At 67.6% G+C, this 17,355-nt stretch overlaps 1 protein-coding gene across 1 annotated transcript in view; it reads left to right on the top strand.

The window, feature by feature from the left end:
* Nucleotides 1-183: 183 nt before the first annotated feature.
* Nucleotides 184-17,355, top strand: part of LOC141477817 (filamin-A-like) — a gene marked incomplete at both ends in the record, with an annotated part of 29,231 nt that continues 12,059 nt past the window's right edge. Inside the window, 27 exon segments of the mRNA XM_074167006.1 lie at nucleotides 184-344; nucleotides 346-385; nucleotides 2,286-2,423; nucleotides 3,014-3,066; nucleotides 3,068-3,138; nucleotides 3,357-3,376; nucleotides 3,379-3,492; nucleotides 4,437-4,630; nucleotides 4,751-4,864; nucleotides 5,466-5,547; nucleotides 5,550-5,608; nucleotides 5,708-5,831; nucleotides 6,823-6,983; nucleotides 7,105-7,195; nucleotides 7,318-7,487; nucleotides 8,045-8,162; nucleotides 8,772-9,034; nucleotides 9,867-10,464; nucleotides 10,588-10,761; nucleotides 10,894-11,056; nucleotides 11,911-12,071; nucleotides 12,196-12,366; nucleotides 13,157-13,280; nucleotides 13,376-13,532; nucleotides 14,467-14,656; nucleotides 14,990-15,013; nucleotides 15,772-16,019. Coding sequence (XP_074023107.1) covers nucleotides 184-344; nucleotides 346-385; nucleotides 2,286-2,423; nucleotides 3,014-3,066; nucleotides 3,068-3,138; nucleotides 3,357-3,376; nucleotides 3,379-3,492; nucleotides 4,437-4,630; nucleotides 4,751-4,864; nucleotides 5,466-5,547; nucleotides 5,550-5,608; nucleotides 5,708-5,831; nucleotides 6,823-6,983; nucleotides 7,105-7,195; nucleotides 7,318-7,487; nucleotides 8,045-8,162; nucleotides 8,772-9,034; nucleotides 9,867-10,464; nucleotides 10,588-10,761; nucleotides 10,894-11,056; nucleotides 11,911-12,071; nucleotides 12,196-12,366; nucleotides 13,157-13,280; nucleotides 13,376-13,532; nucleotides 14,467-14,656; nucleotides 14,990-15,013; nucleotides 15,772-16,019 — 3,983 coding nt within the window.

The raw sequence follows: 17,355 nt of genomic DNA, 5'->3' as shown, positions 1-17,355 counted from the left end.
GGAATTGGGGGGGTTCTGGGGGGTCAGGAGGGTTCTGGGGGGGCTGGGGTGGCTTTGGGGGGGTCAGGAGGGAACTGGGGTGATGGCGTGGGGGGTGGCGCATCCCACGGGGCAGGGGGGGGGTGTGTGTGTTTCTGTGCCCCCCTTCCCCCCCCCCCATTAACGCCTTTTGGGGGTGCGCAGGGGCGGGCCCGGGGGAGGTGGAGGTCTCCATCGTGGACCCCAGCGGGCGGCGGGGGACGGTGGAGGCGACGCTGGAGCCCCGGGGGGACGGCACCTACCGCTGCACCTACCGCCCCACGGCCGAGGGACCCCACGCCGTCCACGTGGCCTTCGGGGGCGCCCCCAATCCCCAAGAGCCCCTTCAACGTCACCGTGGGGCAGGGTGAGACCCGGGGGGGGGCCTCCCTTGGCGGGGGTCTCTGGCCCTCGGACACACAGCCCCCCCCTCCCCACCCCACCCGCCCCTCCCGGGCTGGGGGGTGTCTCTGTGTCTCTGTCCTTTCCCCTGCACTTGGGGGGGGTCTCTCTCCTCCTGTCCTTCCCAGCTTGGGGGTCTCTCTCTGTCCCGGCCGTCCCCCCCCAACTTGGGGGTCTCTGTCCTTCCCAGTTTGGGGGTTTCTCTCTCCCACTAAACTATGGGGTCTTTGTGTGTGTGTCCCCCCCAACTTGGGGGTCTCTGTCCCCTCTGGACTTGGGGGTCCCTGTCCCTCCCTCCCCCAACTTGGGGGTCTCTGTCCCCTCTGGACTTGGGGGTCCCTCCCTCCCCCAACTTGGGGGTCTCTGTCCCCTCTGGACTTGGGGGTCCCTGTCCCTCCCTCCCCCAACTTGGGGGTCTCTGTCTCCTCCGGACTTGGGGGTCCCTGTTCTGCTCCCCCCCCCATTCAGGGCTCTGCATTCTCCTCCTCTCTGAGCTGGGGGGGGTGTGTGTGTCTCCATCCTTCCCAGCTCGGGGGGGTCTTTGCGCTTCTGCCCCCTCCCCAACTCGGGGGGGGGTGGGTGTCTCTGTGCTTCTGCCTCACCCCGGGCCCTTGTTGGGGGGGTCTCTGCCCCCCACCTGGGGGGTCCTGGGGCTGTCGCTGCAGGGGGGGTCTCCCCCCCCCTCCTCCCCGTGACTCTGCTCTGTCTCTCTCCGCCTCTCCTGCTCCTTCTGTCCGGGAAGCGCCGGCCGGGGTCCTCGCGGGTGACCCAGTGACGGTACGGGGGGGGCACGGGGGGGTCTCCCGGACGCCTGGGTCCCTCCTCCTCCCCCCTCCAACCCCCCAGCACCCCACGGCACCCTTTGGGCTGCTCCAGACGCCTGGGTTCCTCCCACAGCAAGGGGATTTGGGGGTCCCCCTGGGTCCTTCCTGGACCCTCTCCCCACGGTGCGTGCTCCAGTGTGGGTTTGGGGGTCCCCCCCCCGGCACCTGGGTCCCCTTTGGACCCTCTCCCCACGGCGTGTACCCCGATGTGGGTTTGGGTGTCCCCCCCCGGCACCTGGGTCCCCTTTGGACCCTCTCCCCACGGCGTGTACCCCGATGTGAGTTTGGGGGTCCCCCCCCGGACGCCTGGGTCCCCTTTGGACCCTCTCCCCACGGCGTGTACCCCGATGTGAGTTTGGGGGTCCCCCCCCGGACGCCTGGGTCCCCTTTGGACCCTCTCCCCACGGCGTGTACCCCGATGTGGGTTTGGGTGTCCCCCCCCGGCACCTGGGTCCCCTTTGGACCCTCTCCCCACGGCGTGTACCCCGATGTGAGTTTGGGGGTCCCCCCCCGGACGCCTGGGTCCCCTTTGGACCCTCTCCCCACGGCGTGTACCCCGATGTGAGTTTGGGGGTCCCCCCCCGGACGCCTGGGTCCCCTTTGGACCCTCTCCCCATGGCGTGTACCTCGATGTGGGTTTGGGGGGTCCCCCCCCGGCACCTGGGCCCCCTTTGGACCCTCTCCCATGGCGTGTACCCCGATGTGGGTTTGGGGGTCCCCCTCCCAGACACTTGGGTCCTTTATGGACCCTCTCCCCACAGTGTGTGCCCTGACACAGGTTTGGGCCCCCCCCCCCCCAAACGCCTGTGTCCTCCCCTCCCCCCAGCGCGCCCCCCACATTCCGTGGGGTGCTGCCCCCCATCCCTCTCCCCCTCCAACCCCTGCCCTCGGGGTGGCTTTTGGTGTCCCCCCCGGGGATGCTGACACCCCCCTCCCCTCCCAGCCCGTGCCCCCGGGAGGGTGTGTGTGTGCGTGAGGTGTGCGGTTTGGGGGTCCCCGTGTGTCGGGGGGCCCCCCCTCTGACCCCCCCTCTCCCCACAGCCTGCAACCCCTCTGCGTGCCGCGCCGTGGGGCGGGGGCTGCAGCCCAAGGGGCTGCGGGTGAAGGAGACGGCGGATTTCAAGGTCTACACCAAGGGGGCCGGCAGCGGGGACCTCAAAGTCACCGTCAAGGGGCCCAGTGAGTCGGGGTTCGGGGGGGGGGCTCCCCGCTTTTGGGGGGGTGTGGGGGTGTGTTTGGGGGGATTTGGGGCTCCCTGAGGGGGTTGGGGGGCCCCCGGATTCAGCCCTTGTTCCCTATTCGAGAGGGTGTTGGGGACACGGTGGGGTGGGGGGGGTGGGTGCTGTGGGGTTCCGGGGAGGGGGAATCTGGGGGTTTTGGGGGGGTCACTGGGGTTTTGGGGTCAGTGTCCTGGGGTTTTGGGGTGGAATCTGGGTTTGGGGGGGGGGTGGGGTGTGTGTCCCTGTAGTTTTGGGGTGGGGAGTTCTTTGGGGTTTTGGGGAGGAATCTGGGGTTTTGGGGGCTGTCTCTTGGGTTTTGGGGTGTCTCTGGGGTTTTGGGGGGGTGTCCCCTGTAATTTTGGGGTGGGAGGGGTTTGCTGGGGTTCTGGGGGGCAATCTGGGGTTTTGGGGTCAGTGTCCTTGGGATTTTGGGGAGGAATCTGGGGTTTTTGGGGGGAGTGGTGGTTCCCTGGGGTTTTGGGGGATGGAATTTAGGGTTTGGGGGGCCCCCTCGGGTTTGGGGGCGCCCCCCTGACACCTGCCCCCCAGAGGGCACGGAGGCGGTGAAGCAGAAGGACCTCGGGGACGGCGTCTTCGGCTTCGGAGTATTTCCCCACCGCGCCGGGGACCTACACGGTGTCGATCACCTGGGGGGGGCAGCACATCCCCCGCAGGTGAGTGCTGGGTGGGGGGGGCACTGGGAGGGACTGGGGGGCACTGGGGGGCAGCGTGGGCCCCCCCCCAAGCCCGGGATCCAGCCGCCATCGTGGGGCTGCCGTCCTCGGTGCCGGGGTTGTATCGGGGTCTGGGCCATTTTGGGGGGTGGTGGGGGGTGGGCCGTCCCTGCAGCAGGGCCCTAACCCCCCCCCCCCCCGCCATGTGTCCCCCCCAGCCCCTTCGAGGTGAAGGTGTCCCCGAGAGCGGCAGCCAGAAGGTGCGGGCCTGGGGGCCCGGCCTGGAGGGGGGGGTCGTTGGCAAGTCGGCCGACTTCGTGGTGGAGGCCATCGGCGACGACGTCGGCACCCTCGGTGAGCGACGGGGGGGGTTTGGGGGGGGCCCCGGAGGGGGGGGACACGCACAGACACTGGGGGAGCGTTTCGGGGTCTTCTGGGAATCCTTTTTGGGGGGCTCGGAGAGGCTTTCTGGAGGGCTCGGGGGGGTTTGGAGGCTCCTAGAAGGGCTTGGGGGGCGAGGGGCGGGATTGGAGGAGGGGGGCTTCAGGGGTTTTGGGTGTCCTGGGGGGGGGGGGGGGCTTTGGGATCTCTCGGAGGCCCCTTTGGGGTTATATTGGGGGGGGGGTAATCTCTGAGGGGCTTCCTGGGCATTGCTGGGTGATTTGGGGGTGTTTGGGGGTCTCTGAGGGGTTTCAGGGGGTTCTCTGAGGATTTGGGGGGGGGGGCTTAAGGGTCTCATGGGATCCTCTGGGATTTTGGGTGTTTGGGGGTCTCTGAGGGATCTCAGGGGGTTCTCTGAGGATTTTGGGGGTGTTTGGGGGTCTCTGAGGGATCTCAGGGGTTTTCTGAGGATTTGGGGGGGGGGGCTTAAGGGTCTCATGGGCTCCTCTGGGGATTTTGGGGTGTTTGGGGGTGTTTTGGGGTCTCAGGGGGGTCTCTGAGGATTTTGGGGGAGCTTAGGGGTCTCGTGGGCTCCTCTGGGGATTCTGGGGGGGCTTAGGGGTCTCTGAGGGGTCTCATGGCTCTCTGAGGATTTGGGGGGGGGGAGCTTAGGAGTCTCAGGGGCTCCTCTGGGGATTTTGGGGTGTCTTCGGGGGGGTGTTTGGGGTGTCTTTGGGGTTTCCGTGCCCCCCTCACCGGTCCCTGCGTGTCCCATCCACCTGGATGGCGGCCGTGGGGCTTCACACCAAGGCGGGGGGGGTGGGGGTGGGGGGCGGTTTCTCTCCCCTGACCCCCACCCCGGGGTGGGATGGGTTTTTTGGGGTGCCCCTGACCCCCCCTTTCCCCTCTCCCCCCAGGTTTCTCGGTGGAGGGTCCCTCGCAGGCCAAGATCGAGTGCGACGACCGCGGGGACGGCTCCTGCGACGTGCGCTACTGGCCCCAGGAGCCGGGGGCTTACGCCGTCCACGTCCTCTGCGACAACGAGGACATCCGCCGCAGCCCCTTCATGGCCGACATCCGCCCCGCCCCGCGGGACTCCTTCCCCGAGAAGGTTTGGGGGACCCCCCCCTACCTCTGCACCCCTCATTCCCAACACCCGGGAACCCCCACATCACTCTCTTGTTGTGTGTGTGTGTGTGTGTGTGTGTCCCCCTCCTCGTCCTTTCCTCAGGTCAAAGCCCACGGGCCGGGGCTGGAGAAGACGGGGGTGGCCGTCAACAAACCCGCCGAGTTCACCGTGGACGCCAAAAACGGGGGGAAGGGACCCCTCAAAGTGCAGATGCAGGTGGGGGGGCGGTTTGGGGGTGCGGCCGGGGTGGGAGGTGGGGCCAGGGGAGGGATTTTGGGGGGCACCGTCCTGCGTAGGGCAGATTTTCGGGGGGTTATATGTGGTTTTAGAAGGATTTGGGAGCCCAGGTGTGGGGGAAGTGGGATAAAAGGGATTTGGGGGGCTGTGTGGGGGGGATTTGGGGGTGCAGCTGGGGTGGGAGGTGGCGGAGGGGGGGCTGGGGAGGGATTTTGGGGGGCACCGTCCTGGGTAGGGCAGATTTTCGGGGGGTTATATGTGGTTTTAGAAGGATTTGGGAGCTCAGGTGTGGGGGAGGTGGGAGGAGGGGGATTTGGGGGGGCTGTGGGGAGGATTAGGGTGCAGGGGGGATTTGGGGGGCTGTGGGGGGAGGATTTGGGGGTGCAGCCCCAGTTAGGACACGATACGAGGCGGTTTTGGGGGGGCTATCGGGAGGAATTGGGAGTCGTAGAGGTGGTGGCCCTGGGGGGGCGGAGCCGAGGGGCTGTGGGGTTGAGAAGGGGGTGCGGGTGGATTTGGGGGGGGGGGGCTCAGGGTGGGATTTGGGGGTTCTGACCCCCCCTTGCCCCCCCTCAAAAAGGACGCAGAGGGCAACCCCGTGGACGTCTCGGTGAAGGACAACGGCAACGGCACCTACAGCTGCTCCTACGTCCCCAAGAAGCCCTCAAGCACACGGCCATGGTGTCCTGGGGGGGCGTCAACATCCCCCAGAGCCCCTTCCGGGTGAGAGGGGGGGCCCCAAAACCTTATTGGGGGGGTGTGTGTGTGGGGGGTGTGTGTGACAGGCCTGACCCCCCCCCCGTGCCTTCCCCAAACCCGCAGGTGGGCGTGGGGGCCGGCAGCCACCCCCACAAGGTGAAGGTCTACGGCCCCGGGGTGGCCAAGACGGGGCTCAAGGCCCACGAACCCACCTACTTCACTGTGGACTGCACCGAGGCCGGGCAGGGTGAGCTGGGGGGCTTGGGGGGGGGGCTGGGGGATGTTGGGGGGGCTTTGGGGGGCTGGGGGGGGGGGAGTTGGGGGGATTGGGAGGGCAGGGAGGGGGTTAAGGGTGGCTTGGTGGGGTGCAGGGAGGGCTGGAGTGGGCAGGAGGGTCCTTTGGGGGAGTTTTGGGGTGCCAGAAGGTCCTTGGGGGGGTTTGGGGGTGCCAGAGGGTTCCTTGGGGGGGGTTTGGGGGTGCCAGAAGGTCCTTGGGGGGGTTTGGGGGTGCCAGGGGGTTCCTTGGGGGGGGTTTGGGGGTGCCAGGGGGCTCCTTGGGGGGCTGTTGAGGGGGTTTGGGGGGGGGGATCGGGGAGCAGGGAGGGGGCTAGGGGGGGCTCGGTGGGGTGCAGGGAGGGCTGGAGTGGGCAGGAGGGTCCCTGGAGTGGGGGGTTTGGGGGTGCCGGAGGGTTCCTTTGGCGGGGGGGGGGGGGTTGGGATGGCGGAGGCTCCCTGGGGGGTTTTGGGGGACTGGGGGGTGGGACAGGGAGAGGGTTCGGGGGGGTTAGAGGGGGCTTGGGAGGGCTGGGGTGGGCAGAAGGGTGTCTGTGGGGTGGTTTGGGGGTGCCAGAGGGTCCCCGGGGGTGTCAGAGGGTCACTGGGGGGTTTTAGGGGGCTGGGGGGGGGGGTGTGTGTGGGAATTTGGGAGGCTGGGGGGGGGGTGGAATAAGGAAGGGGTTGGGGGGGGGCTCGGCAGGGTGCGGGGGGAGGGCTGGGGTGGGCAGGAGGGTCCCTGGGGTGGGGGGTTTGGGGGTGCCGGAGGGTTCCTTGGGGGGGTTTGGGGGTGCCAGAAGGTCCTTGGGGGGTTTTGGGGGTGCCAGGGGGTTCCTTGGGGGCACCTCCAGGGGGGAGGGCTGGGGTGGGGCAGGAGGGTCCCAGAGGGTCCCGGGGTTATTTTTTTTTTTTTTTTTTTTTTTGGGGGGGGGGTTGCTGACACCCCCCCCCCTTCCCTCTACCAGGGGACGTGAGCATCGGGATCAAGTGCGCCCCGGGGGTGGTGGGTCCCTCCGAGGCCGACATCGACTTCGACATCATCCGCAACGACAACGACACCTTCACCGTGCGCTACACCCCCCGCGGCCCCGGCGCCTACACCATCATGGTGCTCTTCGCCGACCAGGTTTGGGGGGGACGGGGACACGACGGGGGAGGCCCCCCCCCCCCCAGGGTGTCTGATTTGTATATGTGTGTGTGTGTGTGTGTTCTGATTTTGGGGTGGGGGGGTCTCCCCGTCCCCGCAGGCCACCCCCACCAGCCCCATCCGGATCAAGGTGGATCCTTCCCACGACGCCAGCAAGGTCAAGGCGGAGGGACCCGGCCTCAGCCGCTCCGGTGAGTTGTTGGAAAAGTTGGAAAGTCCCCAAGGAGAGGTTTGGGGGTTTGGGGAAACCCCCCCTTCCCCGTCTTGACCCCTCCCCTGTCTGTCGTGTGTCCCCCCCCCCCTCTCCCCGCAGGTGTGGAGTTGGGGAAACCCACCCACTTCACGGTGAACGCCAAGGCGGGGGGCAGGGCCCCCCTGGACGTGCAGGTGACGGGACCCGGGAAGGGGGAGGCCGTGAAGGACCTGGAGGTGATCGACAACCACGACGGCACCCACACCGTCACCTACACCCCCCTGCAGCAGGTACGGGGGGGGGGACACCCCCAAAATACACCCCCTGCGGCAGGTATGGGGAGGACACACCCCAAAATACACCCCCTGCGGCAGGTATGGGGAGGGACACCCCAAAATCCCTGTGTGTCCCCCCAAAATACACCCCCCTGCAGCAGATACGGGGGAGGACACACCCCAAAATACACCCCCTGCGGCAGGTACGGGGGGGGGGGACACCCCAAAATACACCCACTGCGGCAGGTAGGGGGGAGACACACCCCAAAATACACCCACTGCGGCAGGTATGGGGGAGACACACCCCAAAATCCCTGTGTGTCCCCCCAAAATACACCCCCCTGCAGCAGGTACGGGGGGGGACACACCCCAAAATCCCTGTGTGTCCCCCCAAAATCCCTGTGTCCCCCCAAAATACACCCCCCTGTGGCAAGTACGGGGGGGCACGCCAAAATCCCTACTTCTCCCCCCCCAAAATACACCCCCCTGCAGCAGGTACTGGGGGGGGACGGGACACACAGACACCCCAAAATCCCTGCTTCCCCCCCCAACCCCCCCGTCTCTCCCCCCAGGGTAATCTGGGGGTGTCGGTGACCTACGGGGGGGACCCCATCCCCAAGAGCCCCTTCACGGTGGGGGTCGCCCCCAGCCTCGACCTCAGCAAGATCAAGATCTCCGGCCTGGACGACAGTACGGAGGGGGGGGTCCCTGGGGGCGGGAGGGGGGGCTGCGGGGCAGCCGGGGAGCTGCGTGGGAAATGGGGGGGCTTTTGGGGGTGGGCGGTTTGGGCCTGGGGGGTCCTATGGGGCTGGGGGCCATTTGGGGGGGGCAGATGGGGAAAGGGGGGTGGTTTGGGGGGGGTCCTGCTTGGGGGTGGAGGTTCTGGGGGGGGGGGGGCTCCTTCCCCATAGAGGATTTGTGAGAGGGGGGGTGTTTTCTGGTGGTTCTTTGGGGTGTTCATTTTTGGGGGGGTGTTTCAGGGTGGTTTTGGCGGGTGTTTATTTTGGGGGGGTGTGTTTGGGGTGTTTCTGGGGGGTGTTTATTTTGGGGGGAGGGGTGTTTCAGGGTGTTTTCCAGCGGGTGTTTATTTTGGGGGGTGTGGGGTGCGTTTGGGCTGTTTCAGTGGGTGTTTATTTTTGGGGGGATGTTTGGGGTGTTTCCGGCGGGTGTTTATTTTGGGGGTGGGGGGATGGGGTGGGTGTTTTTAGCCAGGGGAGCCCCGTTTGGGGCTGCAGCGCCCCCCCCCCCCCCCCCCCGGTGCCAGCTGTGACCGTCCGTGTGTGTGTCCCGCCCCCGCAGAGCTGGAGGTGGGGAAGGACCAGGAGTTCACGGTGAAGTCCAAGGGGGCGGGGGGCCAGGGCAAGGTGGGGGCGCGCATCACGGCCCCCTCCCGCAAGAACGTGCCCTGCGCGGTGGAGCCGGGGCTGAGCCCCGACAACAGCCTGGTGCGCTTCATCCCCCGCGAGGAGGGGCCCTACAGCGTGGAGGTCACCTACGACGGGCACCCCGTCCCCGGCAGCCCCTTCCCCGTCGAGGCCGTGCCCCCCACCGACCCCTCCAAGGTGGGTGTGGGCCCCCCCCCCCCCCCCGCCCCGGCAGCGGTGGAGGGGTGGGGGGTGCTGTGGGTCTGGCTCTGGGGTGGGAATGGGGGGGACCCCGTGGGGTGGGGCGTCCCCAGGGGGTGGGGGGAGCTGTGGGTCTGGCTCTGGGGATGGGGGGTTCCTATGGAATAGGGGTGCTGTGGGTCTGGCTTTGGGGTGGGGGGTCCCTACGGGGTGAGGGGTGCTGTGGGTCTGGCGCTGGGGTGGGGATGGGGGTTGCCCCGTGGAGTGACGGGTCCCCAGGGGTGGGGGGAGCTGTGGGTCTGGCTCTGGGGCTTGGGGGGTCCCTACGGGGTGAGGGGTGCTGTGGGTCTGGGTTTGGGATGGGGATGGAGGGTGCCCCATGGGGTGAGGGGTGCTGTGGGTCTGGGTTTGGGATGGGGATGGAGGGTGCCCCATGGGGTGAGGGAGCTGTGGGTCTGGCTCTGGGGTGGGGATGGGGGGTGCCCCATGGGGTGGGGGGTGCTGTGGGTCTGGCTCTGGGGTGAGAATGGGGGGGACCCCGTGCGGTGGGGGGTCCCCGTGGGGTGGGGGAGCTGTGGGTCTGGCTCTGGGGTGGGGATGGAGGGTGCCCCATGGGGTGGGGGTGCCGTGGGTCTGGCTTTGGGATGGGGGTCCCCAGAACAGCGTGTCCCTGGTGATGGGGGTTCCCCAGTAAGAGCAGCCCCCCCGGGGTCCCCAGCACCGCGGCTCCTCTCTGAGGGGGTGTCCCCGCAATCCGGAGGGGGGGGGGGGGGGGTGTGTTCCCCTTAAGCCCCCCCCAACCTGACACGGTCCCCGCTCTCCCCCCCAGGTTCGCGCCTTCGGGCCGGGTCTGCAGGGGGGTCTGGCGGGGGTGCCGGCCCCCTTCACCATCGACACCAAGGGGGCGGGCACGGGGGGGCTGGGGCTGACGGTGGAGGGTCCCTGCGAGGCCAAGATCGAGTGCTTGGACAACGGGGACGGCACCTGCTCCGTCTCCTACCTGCCCACCGAGCCCGGCGACTACAACATCAACATCCTCTTCGCCGGCGCCCACGTCCCCGGTTCCCCCTTCCGCGCCCCCGTCCGAGCCCCCTTCGACCCCTCCAAGGTGACCTGCTCGGGGCCGGGCTTGGAGGGGGCCACGGCCGGGACCCCCGGTCATTTCCGCGTGGACTGCAGTCGAGCCGGCACGGCCGAGCTCACCATCGGCATCACCTCGGAAGCCGGAGCTCACGCCGAAGTGAGGGTGGAGGATAACGGCGACGGTACCTACACCATCGCCTACACCCCCCTCAGCCCCGGCGTCTACACCATCACCGTGGAATACGGGGGGCAGCCCGTACCCCACTTCCCCAGCAAAGTGCGGGTGGAGCCGGCCGTCGACACCGCCGGCGTCAAGGTCTACGGCCCCGGCGTGGAGGGCAAGGGTGAGCGCGTCGGGGGGACGCGGGGTGACACGGCGTGGAGGGGGGACACACACCACCCCACGCACCCCCCGAGGAGATGGGGATGACACCCCTCTTTGCCCCACCTCATCCCCCCCCCCCCAGGAGTCTTCAGGGAGGCGGTGACGGAGTTCGAGGTGGACGCCCGGGCCCTGAGCAAAAGCGGGGGTCCCCAGGTGAAGACGCGGGTGTCCAACCCCTCGGGGAACGTCACCGAGACCTTCGTGGAGGATCGGGGTGACGGCACCTACCACGTGGAGTACACCCCCTACGAGGAGGGTGAGGCTCAAGGGGGGGCGCGCGGGGGATGAGGGGGGGGGGACACGCACACGCAGCCCCTCTCCCCGCCTTTGGGGTGACTTTTTTTGGGGTGACTTTTCCTCCTTCCCCTCTGCCCCCCCCAAAAAAAAGGGGTGCACACGGTGGAGGTGAGCTACGCCGGCAGCCCCGTGCCCCACAGCCCCTTCCGCGTCCCCGTCACCGAGGGCTGCGACCCGGCCCGCGTCCGCGTCCACGGCCCCGGCATCCAGAGCGGCACCACCAACCAGCCCAACAAGTTCACCGTGGAGACGCGGTGAGACCCCCCAGATCCCCTCCTGGGGACACCCCCCCCACCCCAACACCCTCACCTGTTACCCCCAAACACCCCCCCCCCCCCCTACACCCCACGGCTTCCTCCCGGCACCCCCGAAATCCATCACAGGTGCCCCAAGTCTGCCCTTGGGGTGCCTTTCCCACACCAAATCCTCCCCTGGTGTCTCCCAAATCCTCCCTGTACCCCAAATCCCCCCCCGGTGTCCCCCAAATCCTCCTTGTACCCCAAATCCTCCCCTTGGTGTCCTCTAAATCATCCCCGAACCCCAAATCTCTTCACGCCCTGACTCCTCCTCCCCCTAGTCCCCCCTGAACCCTCCCCGTACCCCAAATCCTCCCCCCGAACCCTCCCTGTACCCCAAATCTTCCCCCCTAGTCCCCCCAAACCCTCCCTGTACCCCATATCCTCCCCCCTAAACCCTCCCTGGACCCCAAATCCTCTCCCCCAAACCCTCCCTGGACCCCATATCCTCCCCCCTAGTCCCCCCAAACCCTCCCTGGACCCCATATCCTCCCCCCTAGTCCCCTCTGAACACTCCCTGTGCCCCAAATCCTCCCCCCTAGTCCCCCCTGAACACTCCCTGTACCCCAAATCCTCCCCCCGAACCCTCCCTGTACCCCAAATCTTCCCCCCTAGTCCCCCCTGAACACTCCCTGTACCCCAAATCCTCCCCCTAGTCCCCCCCCAAACCCTCCCTTCACCCTGAACGCTCCCCCCAGACCCCTTTAGCTCCCCCCCCCCCCCCCCAGGTCCCATCCAGCCCCTCCTGGGGGCCGGGGGTGGTTTGGGGGTGCCCCGGCTGACCTCCCCCCTTTCTGCTCCCCCCACCCCAGGGGTGCCGGCACGGGGGGGCTGGGGCTGGCGGTGGAGGGTCCCTCGGAGGCCAAGATGTCCTGCACCGACAACAAGGACGGGAGCTGCTCGGTGGAGTACGTGCCCTACGAGCCGGGCACCTATAGCCTCAACGTCACCTACGGCGGCCACCAGGTCCCCGGTGAGCGCTTTTGGGGGGGGGGAAGGGGTCACCGGCACGAGGGGGGTGGCCACATCGCAACCCCCCCCCCCCCCCCCCCCCACCAAGACCCTCACGTCTCCCCCTGCCCGCCCTCCCCCCCCAGGGAGCCCCTTCAAGGTGCCGGTGACGGACGTGGTGGACTCGTCCAAGGTGAAGTGCGCGGGGCCGGGGCTGACGCCGGGCGCCGTGAGGGCCAACGTGCCCCAGACCTTCACCGTCGACACCAGCAAGGCCGGCGTCGCCCCCCTGGACGTTAAGGTCCTGGGACCCAAAGGTCAGTGGTGGTGGTGGTGGGACACACACACACACACACACACACACACACGGGTGGTGGGGGTACCCCCGTCTTGGGGCTGGCTTGGGGTACCCCTGATGCGAGGGAGTTGGGGGGAGCTGGTGTAAAGGGTGATGTGGGGGTTCGAGGTGCCCTGGGGGGGTCCTAGGGTGCCCAGTGAGATGTCATAAGAGGTCTTGGGGTGCCCTATGGGGTCTCAAACCACCCCTGGGTGGGGGTCTTAGGGTGCCCAGTGGGGTGTTCCAAGAGGACTTGGGGTGCCCTGTAGGGTCTTGGGGTGCCCTGTGGGCCCTTAGATCACTCCTGGGGGGGTCTTAGGGTGCCCAGTGGGGTGTTACAAGAGGATTTGGGGTGCCCCCAGGGCTCTTGGGGTCCCTTATGGCATCTTGGGGTGCCCTGTGGGGCCTCAAATCGCCCCTGGGGGGGTCTTAGGGTGCCCAGTGGGGTGTTCCAAGAGGACTTGGGGTGCCCTGTAGGGTCTTGGGGTACCCCGTGGGCTCTTGGGGTGCTCCGTGGGTCCTCAAATCACCCCTGGGGGGTCTTAGGGTGCCCAGTGGAGTGTTCCAAGAGGATTTGGGGTGCCCCCAGGGCTCTTGGGGTGCCCCGAGGGACGTCACAGGGGGTCTGGGGGCACTTTATGGGATGTCGCAGGGTCTCAGGGCACCCTGTAGGGTCTTGGGGTGTCCCGTGGCCCGCGTGGAAGTTTGGGGTGCGCCGTGAGGCCTGGGGGGTGCCCTGATGCTGTGTCCCCCCCCCCTACCCCCCAAAGGCGTGGTGGAGCCGGTGGACGTGGCGGACAACGGGGACGGGACGCAGCGGGTCAGTTACGTCCCCTCCCGCGAGGGGCCCTACAGCATCTCCGTGCGCTACGGCGACGAGGAGGTACCCCGCAGGTGAGGTGGGGGTCCCTGGGGGGGGTGGGGTGGAAAAGGGGGGCTCAGGGGGTCCCGTCTGACTCTTTTTTTTTCCCCCACCCCACCCACCCTAGCCCCTTCAAGGTGAAGGCGCTGCCCACCCACGACGCCAGCAAGGTGAAGGCGAGCGGCCCCGGGCTCAACACCACGGGGGTCCCCGCCAGCCTCCCCGTGGAGTTCACCATCGACGCCAAGGACGCGGGCGAGGGGCTGCTGGCCGTCCAGATCACGGTGGGCCACTGCAGGGCGGTGGGCTAGCGCGGCGGTGGGGAGGGGGCTAGCGTGGCGGTGGGGAGGGGGTGTCACCTCAAAGCACGTGGAGGAAAAGAGAGCTATCAACGTGGACTCACCGACGTCACCGTGGACTCGCCGAGGGGAAGTCGTGTCTGACCGACCCCATGGCCTCCTACGATGGCGTGACTGGTTGGGTAGATGAGGGGCGGGGGGGGGGTTTGGCGTGAAATAACATCCCCCCGCCCCTGCACCGGGACAGGTTGGGAGAGCAGCTCTGAGGAGAAAGACCTAGGAGTCCTGGTGGCCAACGGGGTGACCGTGAGCCGCCAACGTGCCCTGGTGGCCGAGGATGTCATCAGGAAGAGCGTGGAGAACCTCAAGGGAGGTCATCCTCCCCCTCCGCTCTGCCCCGGGGAGGCCCCATCTGGAGCACTGGGACCAGTTCTGGGCTCCCCGGTTCCATAAGGACAGGGAACTGCTGGAGAGGGTACAACAGAGGACCACAAAGATGTTGAGGGGGCCTGGAGCATCTCTCTTGGGAGGAGAGGCTGAGGGACTTGGGGCTTTTGAGTCTGGAGAAGAGAAGACTGAGGGGGGATCTCATCAAGGGGGGGTGTCAGGAGGACGGGGCCGGTCTTTTTCCAGTGGTGCCCAGTGAGAGGACAAGAGGAACCGGGCACCAACTGGAACGTTAAGAAGTTCCACCTAAAGATGAGGAGGAACTTCTTCGCCGTGAGGGTGGCAGAGCCCTGGGAGAGGCTGCCCAGGGAGGTGGTGGAGTCTCCATCTCTGGAGACATCCCAGCGCCCCCCTCCTGGACACCTTCCTGTGGGACCTGCTCCGGAGGAGATGATCTCCGGAGGTGCCTTCATCGACCCCCCTCCCCATCCTCTTTCCTCCACCCCCCCCTGTCGTCCCCCCACCCCCGCAGGACCCCGAGGGGAAACCCAAGAAGGCGTCGATCCGGGACAACCAAGACGGGACCTACACGGTGTCCTACGTCCCCGACATGACGGGGCGTTACACCATCCTCATCAAATACGGGGGGGACGAGATCCCTTACTCCCCCTACCGCATCCGTGCCGTGCCCGCCGGCGACGCCAGCAAGTGCACCGTCACCGGTGAGCGCCCCCGCGGGGTGGGGGACACGCACACACATGCGCACACACGCACACACACACCCCAACGCCCCCCCGGGGTCCCCCACCCACCACCCGCTTCCAGCCGTCACCGCGGGCTGGGGAGGGGACACACACACACACACACACAGAGGGAGCAGGGGAGGGTGTTTTTGGGGGGGGGTGGGTGGGTGTGGGTGGGGGGGCACGGGGAGGTTTGGGGGGGTCTCACCACGTGTGTCTCACTGGATTTCTTGCTTCTCTGCCCACCCCACGTCGCCCCCCCCCTCCCTCAACCCCTTTTACTCCCACTCCCCCCCCCCCATCACGCTGTAGTCTCCATCGGAGGTCACGGCTTAGGTAAGCTCACGGCATGGCTCGCTTGGCGTCGGGGCGCATGTCTCACCCCCCCCTCTCCCCACCCCTGCACCCCAAAACTGCCCCCATCCTCCCCCCACCCACCCCACTCCCCCCAGGGCATGAAGGTCTCGTTTAGGGGAACCCCCCCCCGGGCCTCGTTTAATCCCGGGGGGTACCCCGTGTTCTCCTTAAGTTATGGGAGACCCCCCGACCTCAGTAAAGGGTGAGGGCCCACACCCCCCCCCCCAGACCTCATTTAATTCTCTCTTTATTGGGGGGGTCCAGGCCTTGTTCAACACGGGGGGGTCCCCCCGGTTCTGCTCGCTCTCAGTTGAATCTCGGGGACCCCCTTTGATCCTGCCCTAATTAAGGGGCGTCCCCGGAACCTCCTTAAATGGGGGGGGGGGGGTCCCTTGTGCTCGTAGCCTGAATGTTTTGGGGGGGGGGTCCCTGGCTCGGCTCCATTGTTGTTGGGGCCCCCCCATCTTTGGGGGCTCCCCTGGCCCCACAGGGGTCCTGGGCCATTCGGGGGGGTGCCTGGCAGCTCCCACGGGGTGAAGGTGTGGGATGGGAGGGGGCATCCGTGCCTCGTTAACGCCTAATTACCCCCCCCCCCCCCACCTCCCCGTGGCATGGCATGAGTTTCCTCGTGCTCAGCTCGGCCTCAGCCTCGGGTCGGGGGGGGAGGGCGGCACCGGGGTGGGGGTGCATGGAGCTGGTTTGGGGGTCGGGCAGTGACACCCCCCCCTCCCCGTCAGGAGCGGGCATCGGCCCCACCATCCAGATCGGGGAGGAGACGGTGATCACGGTGGACGCCAAGGCGGCGGGGAAGGGGAAGGTGACCTGCACCGTCTGCACCCCCGACGGCTCCGAGGTGGACGTGGACGTGGTGGAGAACCCCGACGGCACCTTCGACATCTTCTACACCGCCCCCCAGCCCGGCAAGTACGTCATCTGCGTGCGCTTCGGCGGAGAGCACATCCCCAACAGCCCCTTCCAGGTCATGGTGAGTGTGCGCGGGGCGTGCGACACGGGGAAACGGGCCAGGGGGCAACGGGACAGGGCAAGGAGCGTGCAAGGGGGTGTGTGACACGGGGAAACGGGCCAGGGGGCAACGGGACAGGGCAAGGAGCGTGCAAGGGGTGTGTGACACGGGGAAACGGGCCAGGGGGCTGTGGGACAGGGAGAGGGAGTGTGTGAGGAGTGTGCAAGGGGGCGTGGACACGGGAAAACAGGCCAGGGGGCTGTGGGACAGGGAGGGGGAGTGTGTGAGGAGTGTGCAAGGGGGCGTGGACACGGGAAAACAGGCCAGGGGGCTGTGGGACAGGGAGGGGAGTGTGAGGAGTGTGCAAGGGCTGTGTGACACGGGGAAATGGGCCAGGGCAGCAGCAGGATGGGGGTGGGGAGTGTGTGAGGAGTGTGCAAGGGGGCGTGCGACACAAGGAAATGGGCCAGGGGCAGTGGGACAGGGCAAGGAGTGTGCGAGGAGCGTGCAAGGGGTGTGTGGGGAGCGTGTGACACGGGGAAATGGGCCAGGGGGCAGTGGGACAGGGAGGGAGTGTGCAAGGGGCGTGCAAGGGGCATGTGAGGAGTGTGCAAGGGGTGTGTGACACAAGGAAACGGGCCAGGGGGCAGTGGGACAGGGAGGGGAGTGCGTGAGGAGCGTGCAAGGCAGACTGCGTGTGAGGAGTGTTCAAGGTGGGCAGCGTGCAGGCAGTGTGTGATAGGAGTTAGTGTGCAGGCAGCGTGCAAGGGGGGTAGTGTGCAGGCAAGGGTGTGATGGGGCTTAGTGTGGGAGAAGCGTGCAAGGGGCGTGCGAGGGAGGCTGCGTGTGAGGAGTGTGCAAGGTGGGCAGCGTGTAGGCGGCGTGATGGGTGTTACTGCACAGGCAAGCGTGCAAAGAATGTGCAAGGTAGGGAGTGTGCAAAGGGGGCAGTGTGCAAGGGGGTAGTGTGCAGGCATGCAAGGCAGCGTGCAAGGAGCGTGTGAGGTGGGCGGCGTGCGAGGGGGTAGCGTGCAAGGAGCGTGTGAGGTGGGCGGCGTGCGAGGGGGTAGCGTGCAAGGAGCGTGTGAGGTGGTCGGCGTGCGAGGGGGTAGCGTGCAGGCGTGCAAGGAGCGTGTGAGGTGGGCGGCGTGCGAGGGGGTAGCGTGCAGGCGTGCAAGGAGTGTGTGAGGTGGGTAGCATGCAGGCGTGCAAGGCAGCGTGCAAGGAGCGTGTGAGGTGGGCGGCGTGCGAGGGGGCAGCGTGCAAGGAGCGTATGAGGTGGGCGGCGTGCGAGGGGGTAGCGTGCAGGTGTGCAAGGCAGCGTGCAAGGAGCGTGCGAGGGGGTAGCGTGCAGGCG

Source organism: Numenius arquata, unplaced genomic scaffold, assembly GCF_964106895.1.
Source record: "Numenius arquata unplaced genomic scaffold, bNumArq3.hap1.1 HAP1_SCAFFOLD_1182, whole genome shotgun sequence".
Taxonomy (NCBI): Eukaryota; Metazoa; Chordata; class Aves; order Charadriiformes; family Scolopacidae; genus Numenius; species Numenius arquata.
Note: the sequence above shows the minus strand (reverse complement) of the source record. Positions and strands in the feature narration are given on the sequence as shown.